We start from the raw sequence: 15312 nt of genomic DNA, 5'->3' as shown, positions 1-15312 counted from the left end.
GTTTTGGGTTCTTACAATCTCTATGTGTAGAATAAGTGTATTGTGAAGAGGAGTCATCAAATGATAAATCCCCAAAATAGTTTTGCATGTAATTGTTAACATACCACCCATATAAGTATAAATATTTTAGCATATTATCACAAAAACATAAGTGATATGGTGTTTAAGGTGTTGGAGGAGTAAAATGGGAGGGGTTCATATCCCCTTTGTGCTTTTTTCTCCCTTTTTTCTCTTTTTTTTTAAAAAACTTTTTTTTTCCTTCACATCAATATTTTTGATATTTTCCGATATTATCGTCAATATTGTCGATATTTATACGATATGTACATGGATATATTCCGAAATATCCGTAATTCGAAAAAACCGAAATATCCTCGATATTTCCTCGATACTATCGATATTTCAGACTATGGCAGCAACAAGCAACATAAAGGAGAAGAACATACAACACACTAAAACTTCTCTAAGAGAAAGAACTCAAGCAACAAAGTGCCACAAACAAACAAACATAACAATATGAAAGACTGAAAAGTAGCAATAGTCGAAACACCATAAAACAACAGAACTAACGTCCCAATAGTAGAGCACTTTGGGACCTCTAGCTTCTGAAAATGTATACACTTGGAGAGCAGGGGAGTCCATCATTCCCCAATACAAAAATAAGGGAGGTCGGGGGTGGTGGTGAAAGTGCAACAACGCCGATGCTGGGGGGGTTGGGTTTAGTTTTTTATATATTTTAAAAGACTTTTTTTTTTTATTGAAAGGGGTGATAGCATACTAAACTCACACGCACTACATAGATGCTATGACTCGGATCCAGAACCTTTTCTGGAGAATTAATTGGTCAAAATTGTTACACTAATGGATTCTTTGCTCAATTTATCTTTTTCTAAAAGATAATAGTAAACTAAAAATTCTCTCAAAACCCTAAACTCTCTCTGAAGGTTTGCAGCCGCCGCACACCCTCACCCCCCTCTTTTTCTTGGGTTGGGCGGCTTCCCCATCTTCCATCTTTCTATCCTCATCTCCCTTTCTCCTTTCCTAGTTTTCTTCCCCTCTCCTATTCTCTCCCTAGATTTGTCTGAATTTTGGGTCCTTTTGTCCAGATCTATTTGGATCTTGTCTTTTGTTTGTTTGTTTGTGTGTTTTCTGTTGTAGGTCTTTGGTGATTTTGTTGTTCTTGGATGTGTCTTGCTGTCATTGGGATGGTTGCGGTGTGGTGTTGTCGACCCAACTTTTCTCTTTGATTTTGTTGTGTTTTTTTACGCAAGTACTGCAATCCACCGTAGACACCATGATTTTGTTGCAGCTTTTGGTCCACGTATATGGAATTTGCTCCAATTCAGTGTTTGTAGTTGGAAAAGTGATTGTTGCTAGTTTGTGTGGGATTGAGTTTTGCCTGTGCAAAATAAGAGGGTTAGCCATGTTGGTGCTACGAGTCTCTTTGGTTTGCTGGAGAGGAAGTGGTGTGGTGTCCTTGTTTCTGTGTTTATTTTAGTCTAATAATTCTCATAAATTCAATAGGAGTTTGCTGATGTATGTATTTAGTGTTCGACTTTTCGATGCGGATTTGCCGTTACTGCCGTTACGCGGTGAATCTGTATTGTAGGTCTAAGTACAGATGGTTCTTGTCTGCCAAATTGGAGTTTTTAGGTTTTTCTGGCATGTGTAATTCTCTCCAGATCAAACCAATTTATTTTTGTATTTGGTCACTAAAGATGTTGTACTCATATTTGACATTGCGACTACTTTATACTTTTTTTTATGTATTATCAATAAAATTACTATTGCTTTTAATTAAAATAATAATAATAGTAAGCCACAAAATAAATAGATCTAGAAGCCCACTCTGGATCCTTTTCGTCCCATCATTTAAAAAGAGAGAGAGAGAGAGAGAGAGGTCTCATACTCTTACTCTTTTACCCCAAGAGAAGAGCATGCCACTTAAAATATATACAATCTATGAATATTGCCGTGTCTATTAAAAAGAATAAAAAAATTCTATTTGAATATTGTCTTGTCTTGTCTCGTAGACACACATACACAAAGAAATTCAAAGAATTAATTATCATAAATAGAAATTCCCAACTTATGAGGAGACATGGAAGCAAATAATCCTATAACCTTCTCACGCGTAACATACACTTTTGACTCATTCTCCATTGACGACTCCTCCAAAGTCCAAACCCTTTTTTTTCTTCCAAGATATTTAAGACAAACTCACCGTTTGTTCTTTGGGTACGACTATTCTTTTCAACACAATCTTTACATCTAAACACAAAAATTAAAGAAAATTTACCAATACATAAATAAAAAGTAAACCCAAAATTTAAGCAATTCTTCCCCTAAACTTTTCTTTCATTAAAAAAAACATAAAAAGGATGCTTGTACATAAATAATGTAGAAAAAAAAAAAGGTCACATATTTTCTTTTACAGACAGCTCCACAGCTGTTACCTAGAAAGCGCCATTTGAGCCAATTAAGTAAGAGGTCGAGGTCTTGTGACGTTAAATCCTTTGCACATGTAAAAATCTCAAGTGGGTTTCTTGCTTGACAAAAAGAAAGGGTCCCCACTTGCCTGCTGAAATTTTTTTTTTTCTCATTCTCCTGTCTTTGTTTCAGATCTACAACATATACACGGTCTCTAATAGTCTAAAGTATTCGGCAGTCAAACAAAAACCAAACCCCCCAAAAACAACCATCCGGGGCTGCTCCTGTTCTTCAGTTTTATGATTGGAAACAGAGAGATTTACAGAGAGATCTACAGAGAAAAGTGAGATGGGGTTGGTGGGTGTTGGAGAAACTGGAAATGGAGAAATGGGTTTGTCTAGTGTTGCATTGGGAACCAAGAACAAATACAAGAGGATGGATTCTCAGCTCCCAGATGAAGATGAAGATGCTTCACAGCACCAGCTACAAGAAACAAGGAGCAAAAAAACCAGGAAATATGTCCTTGCTTGTGCCATTTTTGCTTCTCTCAACTCTGTTCTTCTTGGCTATGGTACATGATTTTCTTTATTACTTTTCAGTTTTTAAGGTCCTTATTATGTAGGATGTGTTGATGGATGTATCTGTAAATGTATGTATGCCTGAATATTTTTTTATGTTTGTTTGTGTGTGAAAATGGTGAGCCTTGTATGTTATAAGTTTGTTGCTGTTTGTCGGTGGCATTTTATGATCTGCTTTGCGTAGTTAATTGTTGTGCTTAATTGCTTAATTGCTTAAAGAATCTCTTATTCCTTTCTGATTAATACAAAAACTTGCTAATAATCCTATGTGCTTTATTGGATTGTCTAATTTAGCAGCAAAGGAAAGTAAACTGGGAATTGTATACAAGACAGCCAATCCAAATTCAGCCTGTTGAGCGTTCCAAATACTGTTTCTTTTTTCTTTTCTGGTTTTTTTATTTTTCGATTTTAGTGCTCAACTATAATGTCCAATATTTAATCCCCAAATTAATTCTTTGGATCTAATACGTATGAAATCAAATTTTATTGAAAAAAATTTCACATCTCATTGGCAATTTTGTGTTCATATAGGACTTACAATGTGCAAGTGCCAAAATTTTCCATGATATCTATTTATTATTCAAACTAAGTTTGATTTGGTACTTATTAGACCCAAAACATTAATTTAGGGTATAAAATGGGACAAATTAAAGTTTAGGTACTGAATTGGACACGTCAAAGTTCAGGTACCTAAAGTGAAATAAACGATTTGCCTTTTATTTTTCCGGGATATCAGTTCATATCATTGGAAGTAAAAGATCAAGGAGCTAGTTTTTTATATTATTATTTATGTTTCTGAGTGATTTTAGAACAAAATGTATCCCTCCACCATGAAGTGAAAGGTATAGTTATGGTTTCAAGTGATGCAATACTTATTGGAGAAAATGTGGATCATCCAGTTTTCTTCCAACATTAGGAACACCTTTTTTTTTTTTTTTTTTTTTGCTCATATTTGGTATCTTTGATCAATATTCCCCCCCCTACGGAGGAACTTTGGCTATATGTGTAATGCTGTTTACAAAAAACGCCTTGATCACTTTCAGTAAAGAAAAGTAATCAGGTTTGTACTTGTTCTAAATGTGCCCCCTTTTTTGTTTTATCAATCTGAATCTGAAGATAAGTGTTTGAATTTTCTCAATTGGCAGATGTAGGTGTCATGAGTGGAGCGATCATATTCATTCAAGAAGATTTAAAGATAACCGAGGTACAAGAAGAAGTACTTGTTGGGATTCTGAGCATTGTTTCGCTCTTCGGTAGTTTAGCTGGTGGTAAAACATCCGATATGATTGGTAGAAAGTGGACCATGGCCTTGGCTGCTGTTGTCTTTCAAGCTGGCGCAGGTGTAATGGTATTTGCTCCTACATTTGAAATACTGATGATTGGAAGACTCCTGGCCGGCATTGGAATTGGCTTCGGTGTCATGATTGCCCCTGTTTACATTGCTGAGATATCACCCACCATTGCCAGAGGCTCACTGACCTCCTTCCCTGAAATTTTCATAAATCTTGGAATTTTACTAGGCTACGTTTCAAACTATGCATTTTCTGGTCTTCCAGCACATATAAACTGGAGGATAATGCTTGGAGTAGGAATTCTGCCTTCAGTGTTCATTGGTTTTGCACTTTTCATAATCCCCGAGTCCCCAAGGTGGTTGGTCATTCAGAACCGTGTTGATGAGGCAAGATCAGTGTTGTTGAAAACAAATGAAAATGAAAGTGAGGTGGAGGACAGACTGAATGAAATACTAGTAGCTGCTGACACGTCCAGTGGAGGGAAATATGAGGAGAAAAGTGTGACACGTGAACTGCTGAGTCCATCTCCTGCACTTCGCCGAATGCTTATCACTGGGTTTGGAATTCAGTGTTTCCAACAGATAACAGGAATAGACGCGACTGTGTATTACAGCCCTGAAATCTTCAGAGAAGCTGGAATTGAGGATAAAACAAATCTACTTGCCGCAACTGTTGCTGTGGGTGTCACAAAGACTGTATTTATAATGGTTGCTATTCTCCTTATTGACAAGATTGGAAGAAAGCCCTTGCTTTATGTCAGCACTATTGGAATGACTGCTTGTTTATTCAGTTTGGCCTTTACTCTCACTTTTCTTGGGAAAGGGCAGATTGGGATTGCAATGGCAATTTTGTCAGTTTGCGGGAATGTAGCCTTCTTCTCAGTTGGAATTGGTCCTGTTTGCTGGGTTTTGACATCCGAAATCTTTCCTCTAAGGCTGCGTGCTCAGGCAGGAGCACTTGGGGCTGTGGGCAATAGGGTGTGCAGTGGCCTAGTTGCCATGTCTTTTCTCTCAGTTTCCAATGCAATTTCATTTGGTGGAACATTCTTGATCTTTTCTGTAGTTTCGGCTGTTTCAGTTGCATTTGTCTACGTCTTTGTTCCAGAAACCAAAGGAAAGTCATTGGAGCAGATCGAGTTGCTTTTTCAGACTGAACAATGGCAAGGGGAAGGGGGTCAAGTGGAACTAGGAGATGTTGAGCATCTTGTGCAGAAAGGATGATTGATCAGGAAAGCTCGTTCGATGAACAGAAACCTTCCAGTTCTTACTACCGTTCAATTGGTTTGAAAGAGGATACAAACAATTCATAATTCATAGCATTCACGTCACTGATGGGACTATCTTGAGTATGAGCTTGCAGGATGTGGATTTCTGAAGAGAACCTTGCGCTTGTACAGATAGTTCTCTTCGGCCAAATAAATAAGGTAGATACCAAAGGGAGCACATTAAATGTTTGAGTTGCGTTCTTGTCAAGTTAAGAGCTATCTCTTGAGTTGCCTTATAGGTTTCACAATGAGATACTTGTATTACGTTTACAACTATTAGAAAGCGGAATCAAATTCATTTGTTCACGATCATTATTATCTAGCTGCATAATATTTCAGATCACTGAACAATATTAATACTTATAAATGATAACAGTTTTATGGTATCTCTTAAGCTTTTGGGTATAGAAGCGAGAATGTCAGCCCTCAACCCTAGATGGTATCTCTTAAGCAGTCTTATTGTATGTAGATTTAGGGTTATGAGCTGGTTCTGGTTGCTATGCTTCTTTGCTAGGCCAGCTTGGAGCAATTACAGGGCTTCTATTTTTCTATTCTTTCCCTGCATTTTTAGAGCAGGAGTGGGAAAAATGTCATCCACCAATTAAAATTATCATGTGATTTTCCACAAAGACAAACTATGACATGATTTTTAGGGCAGGAGTGGGAAAAATTGGAAACAACCATTGGATGCTTGTTTGGCCTAATTTGGCATGACTTGACTAAATATGAACCCTATCATTCACCCATATTATAATACCTGTACAAGTTATATTGACTGGGGTTAGACCAGTGAACTTGCTCTATTGCAATCAAGTTTCAATCTCCTCTCTATAAATTAGACTATCGCTCTTAATAAAAAAAAATGATTTTGTTAAATAAGCGTTTATCGATTATATGTGGGGTTTATTGTATAATTAACAACCTAAAAGAGATTTTGATGATTTTTTTGGTGTCAAGAAATTATGATAGTTCTTGACCCAAAAAAAGAAGAAGAAATTATGATAGTTGATATAAGAACAATACCCAGTGGATTGAACGTAACACATGGCTTCTCTGAGAGATTCCAAGGGGAAAAAATAGGAAAAAAAGGACATACTTGCACAACGTTGGGCGGTGAGGAGGAAAGTTACAGTTTTTAGGCGCCAATATTAATAGCTGTTGTCCAGCTGGCGTCATACTACAAGTGCATACGACCACCTGGCAAGTGCCAAGTAGTACTACTGGAAAGCAAAACTGCATCTATACATTGAATTTATTCTCTCCTCTTCCCCCTCATCTCTTCTCCTCTCTGTTTCATCTTTCTTTCGCCCTTCAATCTTCTCGCCCTCATGGAAAAAATTCAGCACACAAATGTGCAAGTGAGAGAACTAAAGCTTCATGTAGCTGAAATCGGAAGCGGTACGTACGATCCAAAATTTCTCATACCAATTAAAAAAAATAGCTAAGATAAATATTCACCTCACTGTTTCTTAATTCTTTCCCTGTTTTGACATGAATTATTTGTTCAGGTCCAAAGGTGGTGCTTTTCTTCCATGGATTTCCGGAAATCTGGTACACATGGAGGCATCAAATGGTTGCTGCGGCAAACAAAGGGTATAGAGCAATAGCCTTTGATCACAGGGGCTATGGACTTTCGGAGCAGCCAGCTGAACCTGAAAAGGCAACCTTGCTCGATCTTGTTGACGATGCTGTTGCTCTTTTAGATTCTTTGGGCATTAACAAGGTAATATTAATTAATTAACCCGCTAATTACGCTACTCTTTGCAAAAAAAAAAAAAACCGATGTTATTAACTTATTAGTTAGGCAAAAAGTCACATTTAATAGCTGTGTAGTTTGCTGGTTATATCACTTTAGACCATATCGTTTCAATTTTGTCAATTTTATTTCTGTGATTTTAAATCTGACACGAACCAAAAATAATTATAAGGACTAAAAATAACTTTTTGTCGGGGGACGAAAACTTGAGGCTGAAGTGTTGTTCCGACTTTGTTGATTGGATCATTGGAGTGGTAGAGAAAATACAATTACTTTGACAGCGAATTCACCTTTTTTTACTTTTCAAGAAAAAGAAAAGAATATGCTTGTTGAGTAGATTAGAGGTGATTACACGTTTGGTTAGATTAATGGTGTTAATGTATAAGTAAATAGCTAGCGACAGTTCAACAGCTCACAGCAAAACTCTTGATTAAGAATAAATTGAATTTTCTTTTGGCAAATTGATTATTCTAGGAATCAAGCACACTTCTTTTGTCCTCACTTTACCTTCTTATGCAATCTTTTAAGAGGAATGCTAGCAACTTTCTCTCTAACTTTATTCTTTGGACCTTCTCCATTTTTTGCGGGGGACTTTCTTCTCATAGCGAGTTATCCTAGGAAAATTTATCGGGACCAAACATCATTATACCCACATATTATTTTAGTAGAAGACATTGTACTCTATTGATCACCAACTGTAACTTTCTAAAATACCCTCAGTCATGAAGAACCCACAATCCAACTTCTCATTAATTCCTCACTACACCCAACGAAACCAATTTGAGAAAATGTATTTCAAACGATGTACTTTGGATTGATTAATTTTAATTTTTGGCCTTATGTTTTGTTGTCGTATCTGATCAATTTGATGCGTTATAATGGACTTGTAACTATGTTTGGTGGGAGGGAGTGAATTGACTATATAAATTAAAATGGACAAGAGTTCTGACCGTCGTTTGGTGAACTGGGACTGGACTTGTTAAAATGGATAACAGTCCAATATAATGTGTCTTATAAGTCTCACCTAAAGCAGTGGGACTTATAAGGTTGGTTTGGACTCAACTTCAATCCAATCCAAACTGAGCCACCAAATGTGCAATAGTTAGTCTATGGTGGATTTGTGAGTTTTTTATATTTTTATTTTTAAATGAAGTTGAGCTATTACGTTTGCGTTCGAACTTGGTTCACTGAAAATGCTCTGCTGGAAATGTTTTTGTCATTAATGGTAATTTCATACTAGGGTAACAGACAACATTTGAAGTAAGTGTTGGGTCTCAAAAAACAATTGTTGTTTCCCAAAAGCAAAGTTACATTCCTCATTTTAATTATATCAAGTTTTATAGACCGCAAATTTTTGTACATTTAGTAGTTGCAGACCACTGCATCCCCTCTCTCTCAGGACCATGGCTCTTTTCTTCTTGCTGTTGTTTGATTGCTTTTGGCCCTTTGGTCCTAATTACCTGGTCCAAGTAAACTGTTAGTTTTGTTTGATTAAGACATGAATTTACAGACACTTAAATGCATTAGTTCCTTTCCCATTTGTTTCCTTAGCTTTAAGTCCCAATGGCTCTACCTAGAATCCCAGATCTTTTATCTATGTGAGGCTTTAGAGTTGATCTTACCTGAAAAATAGCCTAGAATGATCGAACTACGCGGAAAATAAAAGAAAAAAAGCATATCATAGTTCACTTTCATCCTATTTTTCGTATATATAAACCATTTTCAACACTATAATTATTTAGTACAAGAACTCAAAGTTCAACCTTGATTATCTGTACCAGGCTTTTATTGTAGGGAAGGATTTTGGAGCTCTGTCTGCATACCGAGTAGGTGTCCTCCACCCAGAGCGGGTATCTGCAATCATAACATTAGGAACACCTTTCATTCAGCCAGGTCCCTCTGTTGTCCAAAATCATCCCCTCCCAGAAGGTTTCTACATATCAAGGTGGCAGGTATATATATCTAAAACTTGCGCTTATGAGCAAAAGTGCTTCCTACAAAAGCACACTAGTAGCAAAACGAGGCGATAATTTCTTGCCTAATTATAGGAGCAGGGGCGGGCAGAAGCAGATTTTGGCCGCTTTGATGTGAAGACAGTGATAAGGAACATCTATATTCTCTTCTCTAAAAGTGAGATCCCAATAGCTGCTGCTGATCAAGAAATCATGGACTTGATTGACCCTGCTACTCCTCTGCCACCATGGTTTTCCGAGGAAGATCTCTCTGTCTATGCATCTTTATATGAGAAATCTGGATTCTGTTTTGCACTGCAAGTTCCCTATAGGTAGGTAAAATAAATTAAGACCATAAAAGTGAATGAAGTACTCAATTCGGATGATCCTAGCTAGTCGAACTAAATAAATTTCATTAGACTTTTCCTCAATGGTGCAGAAAACTAAAAGTGGATCGCAGCTTAATTGATCCGAAAGTGTCAGCTCCATCACTGCTTATCGTGGGTGAGAAGGACTACAGCTTAAAGATGCCGGGAGTGAACAACTACATACGGACGGGGGCAATGAAGCATCTTGTGCCCGATTTGGATGTTAAATTCATTGAGGAAGGGACTCATTTTATGCATGAACAATTTCCGGAGCAAGTTAATCAGCTAATCATTGCCTTCCTTGGCAAACATGGTGCATGATGCAGATGCTTAGTGTGCCTGAGGAACAATAATAATCCATGAGAGAAGAATAATGTCATGTATGCATGGTATATACTAAAAAGACTGGGCCTTATTAACTTTAGGCTAGAATATCACTGCCAAAAGAAAGAAGATAAGTTTTTTCTTTCATGTTTGGAATTAACAAATTACTTATTATGTAATGTTTATCTGGATTTCACATGGGCAGTGGCGAATCTAGAATTCAAAAGTCAGGTAGGCGAAACTTACTTTAAAAACTCGACGGTACGAGTGAATTTTATTCATTCATAAAAATAAAAAGATACACCTAATCAAGGGGACGTAATGAGCCTTACCCTCAGATATGCATATCTATACATAAATAAAAGCTTAACAAAAATAAAAAATAAAAAATCAAGAAGTAAATGCAATGCAACACAAAAACTAAACTATTTTAATCTAAAATTGTACCCTACGAGGCTTAGAAATCTTAAATTCCTCAATTATCTCTTCATTATCGATACTATTAGCAAACTCTCTTTCAATGTGGAGAATCATGCAATTAGCAAGGAATTCATCAGCTATGGTGCTTCGAAGTCTATTCTTAATAATTCTCATACATGAAAAAGCTCGTTCCGTTGTTGCTGTAGAAACTGGAAGAGTCAACACCAACTGAATCAACCTGTAAAGCAAATGGTAGTTTTCTGCCAAAGTTGTTTCCACCAATTGTTGACATAATTGAGGAAGAGTGGTGAGGTCCTTAAAGCAGGGAAGGCAATGCATATCATTTTGAAAATACCTCAACTCAATTTCCAAACCTTTTAAGTCACTTGGACTGAAATCAGCATGATAGAATTTCTCAGCAGGTTTACATAGATGCCCAATATTGAATGATTTGAAGGAATTACGAGGATCCAATGCTGAGCTAAGAATAAGAAGTTCAACTGTTTGCTTTGGAAATCTGTCATTTAACTCCCTCAACATGCAATCTATCACATCATTAAATACATCAATGCGATAGTAATGTTCAACTGTAATAAAATCTTTTTGTTGACAAGAACGACGTGTGCCCATCATATAACGAGAACTCATATCAGGAACATCAATACCATGTTGTTCACAAAATGATACCACACTCATGAATAAATCATCCCAGCCATGTGCCCTTATATCTTGGAACTGTGATTTTGTGTTTTCAACAAAGTTTAAAGCACTTACAATATCTTGAGTTTTTTTTTTTTTTTTTTTCTGAAACACTTGACAGAGAAAGTTGGTTAATCCCATAATCTTATCCATCAAAAGCAATGCAAACACAAACTCAAAAGACATCATAGCAATATAGTTACTCTCTGCATCACCACGAAATTGTTGGTTAGGTCCATGTTCACTGATTTCTTGAAGAAGTATTTTAGTCTCTTTAAATAAACTCATTAAACTTGTAATAGAGGCAAAGTGAGATCCCCAACGAGTGGCTCCAGCTTGTTTCAAACTACGACCTTGATTAAGTCCTCTACCTGTCTCAAGTTCCCCAGAATCCAACAACTCTTTGAGTTCGGCTTTTCGAATTAAATTTAACTCATTACGGCACTTAGCAAAAGCACTAACAAAATTCATAATGTTAGTCAACATTGAAAAAATCTCCATACAACCTTCACATCTTTAGCCACACCATTTAATGCTAATTGCAAGCGATGAGCAAAGCAATGCATATAATATGCATATGGACAATCTTGAAGAAACAATGCTTGTAATCTATTCCATGAACCACGCATATTACTAGCACCATCATACCCTTGGCCACGCATGTTTTCCACTAGAATGCCGTTATTATCAAGCACTTTGCATATCTCTTGTTTAAGAGTCAAGGCATTAGTGTCTACGACACTCACAATATCGAAAAAGCATTCACGAATAAATCCATCACAATCAACAAATCTTAGAATAATAGCCATTTGTTCCTTGCCTGATTCATAAGTGATTCATCAACAAGAATACAATATTTGTTCTTCCCAAGTTCGGTACAAATTTTCTTCTTCACCTTGGTAGCAAAAATATGCAAGATCTGTTTTTGTATATCATGGGCAATATACTGAGCATTATGAGGAGCCTTATCTAGAACAACTTTATCAACTTCTATATTCATTCTTGCAAAAGACTTTAAGATTTCAACGAAATTGCCCCGGTTAGATGAGTCAACGGATTCATCGTGACCTCGAAAAGCCAATGCTTGATTTGTTAGATACCGAATGCCCTCTATTGTGGTTGTAAGTCGCAACCGATTGTCCATCACTTGTTGCTTTGATTGCTTATCTACCACATTTTCAATATGAAGAGATGAGTTTTTTAAGCTAACCCACTTTTGCATAGCAAGATGATGTGGAGAATTTAGCTTGCCTACATGACTTTGAAATACACATTGATTACCACCAATTCTCTTCCAATTTTGAAATCCATGAATAGTTAAGGTTGAATGTGAATGATTCATGTCAAATAGGAAGCAAGGAAAACAAAATGCCAAATCTTTAGCAATTGAATACTCAAGCCAAGGGAATTTACCAAACCACAATTTATTAAATCGATGTAAGTCTCGCCCTTCTAAATGGCTTGGATAGTCTTCTAACTCCGGTTGACAAGGTCCTAAAATAATATAGGCTTTTCACACATTATCTTGTTCATTCACCGAATATTGGCATATTTGACGACGTAATCCCGGATCACGCTCAAGATAATTGATATTAAAATCTTGACCACTATCAACTCTTTCAACTTGAGGCTCGACAATGGGAGAAGAGAGAAGATTTGGCTCATCACAAATGGGAGGCATTCTAAAAGATGATGACCCATCATTCTTTTTCTTAAAAGAAGAGAACAAATTCTTTGTTTTCTTGGGGTTTCGATTGTGATCCGAGATAATAAAAGATAACCTATTTAATCAAACATCCCAACAAAAAATCAAACAATTTCTCATAATTGCATCAATGAATTTAATCAAACATTAACATACCAACAACAAATCAAACATCTCAACAATGCCAACATCAAATCAAACATCTCAACAAAATTCTTAAAATCAAAGACCTAATTAATTTCAACAAAATCCCCAAATTATATTTCATTCTTAATTAAACCCTAGAAAACTCAATTTCAAATTAAAATTAAAACTAAGATGCATACATTTATTTTAGGAATAACCCAATAGAAGAAGATAATTAAAGAGAAGAGATTAAGAAGAATACTTGTTTCCTTGTATATGAGAAGAGAAGGGGTTGTCCACGATTGCACAGCTTGACTATTGAACAGCCAAGACTGTTGAGTTGAGAAGAAGCTGCCGACTCTGTCTGGAATTGCACAGCCACTATTTGGCTACTTATAAGTTATATTCCCCCTTTTATTAAAGTCTGACTGGGCCATTCCATAACATGGGCTGGTTATAATGTTTTCTTTGTTTTTTTTTAAAGTTTGAGTGGGCTTTAACACATGTGGTGTGGGGTTTACATGGGCTGGGTAGGCAAGGGTTTATACATCACATGTAATGGGTATCAATTACTTTGTTTATATATAGTTTTTTTTTTAGTGAAATTTTTTTGGGTAGGCGGTAGCCTACCCTGCCCTAGCTGTAGGACCGCCTTTTCACATGGGCTATCCTCCCATCCAGATTCCAGCGAGGCCCCAACGGGCTTAAATTGTCCACAACGAATCGTTAAGGGCTTGTTTGGTATTCAACTTGAATCCAACTTTTTAAATTCAAAAACAGAATTTGAGTCCAAAATAAAGAAAACCTGTTTGGTAGCCCTATTTTTAAAAACTCAAACTGAAGAACAACTAAAAAACACCCAATTATTAAATACAAAAAATATCTGTTTTTTTAGTTTTTTTTTCTAACAACCCACAAGTTCTCAAATTTTTAAGATTTGAAAACAGTTTTCAAATTGCATACCAAACAAGTTTTTGAAACTTAAAAATAGATTTAAGAACTCCTTGTTTTAAAGAAAAATCAAAGTTTTTGAGTTCCCTGTTTGAACAGGATACCAAACGACCCCTAATTTATTAAATTTTTTTGGTATTAAATTTTGTTGAAATCTCCTCGCTTGAATTTATTTATTTTATATTTCTCAAAACTCTTTTGAACTTCAATGAGTGCACCACCCAAATATTATAATTGCAATCATGTAAACCAAACTCTCATGCCATAAAAATTTTCAGTCTCACACTAGCCATAGCGATTATTGTTTTAAAATTGTCATAACTTTTTGTCCCATTATAAAATTTAGGGTTAACTAGATAAAAGTATACAACATTTGGGGGGTCGTTTCAAATTAACACCCAACCTTAAAAATCTTGCACGTAGATACCCAATCTCACGAAAAACATGCGAATTAGACACTTCGTTAGTTAAACTGTTTGTCAAGTTGTTAAGTGCTGACTGTTAGTCAAGTTGTTTGTTTTTTAGTTTTTTTTTTTTAGTTACTTTTTAAATTTTATTTTGTTTATATATTTGATTTTTTTATTAATTTAAAAATAAAGATTTTTTTGTTAATGATTTTGTCCACCTGGAATCCACTTCATTTAAAAAAAAAAAAAAAACAAGTGGAAAAGTCCACGTCAGCACTTAGCAGCTTGACTAACAATCTAACTAACGAAATGTCTAATTTGCATGTTTTTTTATAAGGTTAGGTATCTACATGGAAGATTTTTAAAGTTGGGTATTAATTTGAAATGACCCTCAAAGATTGTGCACTTTTATGTAGTTAACCCAAAAATTTACATTGTTCTTATTATTTTCAAACTCTCATTACCAATAAAAAAATTAAAAAAAATTTGCCACTCTTTTCCTCAATTATAAAATTATAAACAAAAGGTAATTTTACTCAACGCATAAATTAATTTTCCTAAGTAGGCACCCCTGGTAGGGGGCACAATTTCGAGTTAACCCGACTGAATCACTCAACCTGATCATGAGAGAGTTATGTTGGACTAACCTAATAATATCGGGTCTTGGATTTAAAAAAATCATAAACCGTTATGTATGAGTTGGGTTAACCAAAACTTAAAAGTATGCTTAATTTTACTTTAACCCAACCGAATCACCTAATTCGATCACAAAAGTGTTGGGTTAGGTTGAGTTTGCCCAATAATGACCAAGTCAAAAGCAAATCCCACGACGCAGACACTCCTCAGGAAGCCTAAGGTGAATAAATACATTAAAAAATCCCCCCCTTATATTATCTTTCTCTCACACCTCTTTAAATACACAGGCACAAAATGCTAAATAATATATTTGGTCCTTTTTGTTTTGTTTTATTTTTTCTGATATCTTTGGTCCTCTTAGTTTGACAATTTTGTAAATATGGTTCTTGTCATTTCAATTGTTG

General features: G+C 35.8%; 3 protein-coding genes across 5 annotated transcripts; 2 read left to right on the top strand and 1 right to left on the bottom strand.

Annotated features, from left to right (window-relative positions):
* Nucleotides 1–2517: 2517 nt before the first annotated feature.
* LOC117621256 (probable polyol transporter 4) lies at nucleotides 2518–5950 on the top strand. The gene is made up of 2 exons (XM_034351623.1): nucleotides 2518–3001; nucleotides 4154–5950. Exons 1-2 carry the CDS (start codon nucleotides 2779–2781, stop codon nucleotides 5518–5520), a joined length of 1590 nt encoding a protein of 529 aa, XP_034207514.1. The 5' UTR covers nucleotides 2518–2778; the 3' UTR covers nucleotides 5521–5950.
* An 829-nt stretch (nucleotides 5951–6779) lies between these two features.
* On the top strand, nucleotides 6780–10168 carry LOC117621257 (bifunctional epoxide hydrolase 2-like). Of its 3 annotated transcripts, none has more exons than XM_034351626.1 (5): nucleotides 6780–6962; nucleotides 7073–7287; nucleotides 9102–9272; nucleotides 9375–9604; nucleotides 9712–10168. In XM_034351626.1, exons 1-5 carry the CDS (start codon nucleotides 6893–6895, stop codon nucleotides 9959–9961), a joined length of 936 nt encoding a protein of 311 aa, XP_034207517.1. In that variant the 5' UTR covers nucleotides 6780–6892; the 3' UTR covers nucleotides 9962–10168. The 3 variants fall into 3 exon arrangements, with proteins under 3 accessions (XP_034207517.1, XP_034207516.1, XP_034207518.1); XM_034351625.1 differs by having other exon boundaries at nucleotides 9369–9604; XM_034351627.1 differs by having other exon boundaries at nucleotides 9369–9604; nucleotides 9692–9829.
* A 231-nt stretch (nucleotides 10169–10399) lies between these two features.
* Nucleotides 10400–12227, bottom strand: LOC117621830. The gene is made up of 3 exons (XM_034352374.1): nucleotides 11963–12227; nucleotides 11590–11903; nucleotides 10400–11119 (listed from the first exon to the last, which is right to left on the bottom strand). The coding sequence occupies exons 1-3, from the start codon at nucleotides 12225–12227 to the stop codon at nucleotides 10400–10402; spliced, it is 1299 nt and encodes a 432-aa protein (XP_034208265.1).
* Between the last annotated feature and the right edge of the window lie 3085 nt (nucleotides 12228–15312).

The sequence above is a fragment of the Prunus dulcis genome, chromosome 3 (genome assembly GCF_902201215.1).
Source record: "Prunus dulcis chromosome 3, ALMONDv2, whole genome shotgun sequence".
NCBI lineage: Eukaryota > Viridiplantae > Streptophyta > Magnoliopsida > Rosales > Rosaceae > Prunus > Prunus dulcis.
The sequence above is the reverse complement of the archived record's forward strand: the minus strand, read 5'-3'. Positions and strand labels throughout refer to the sequence as shown.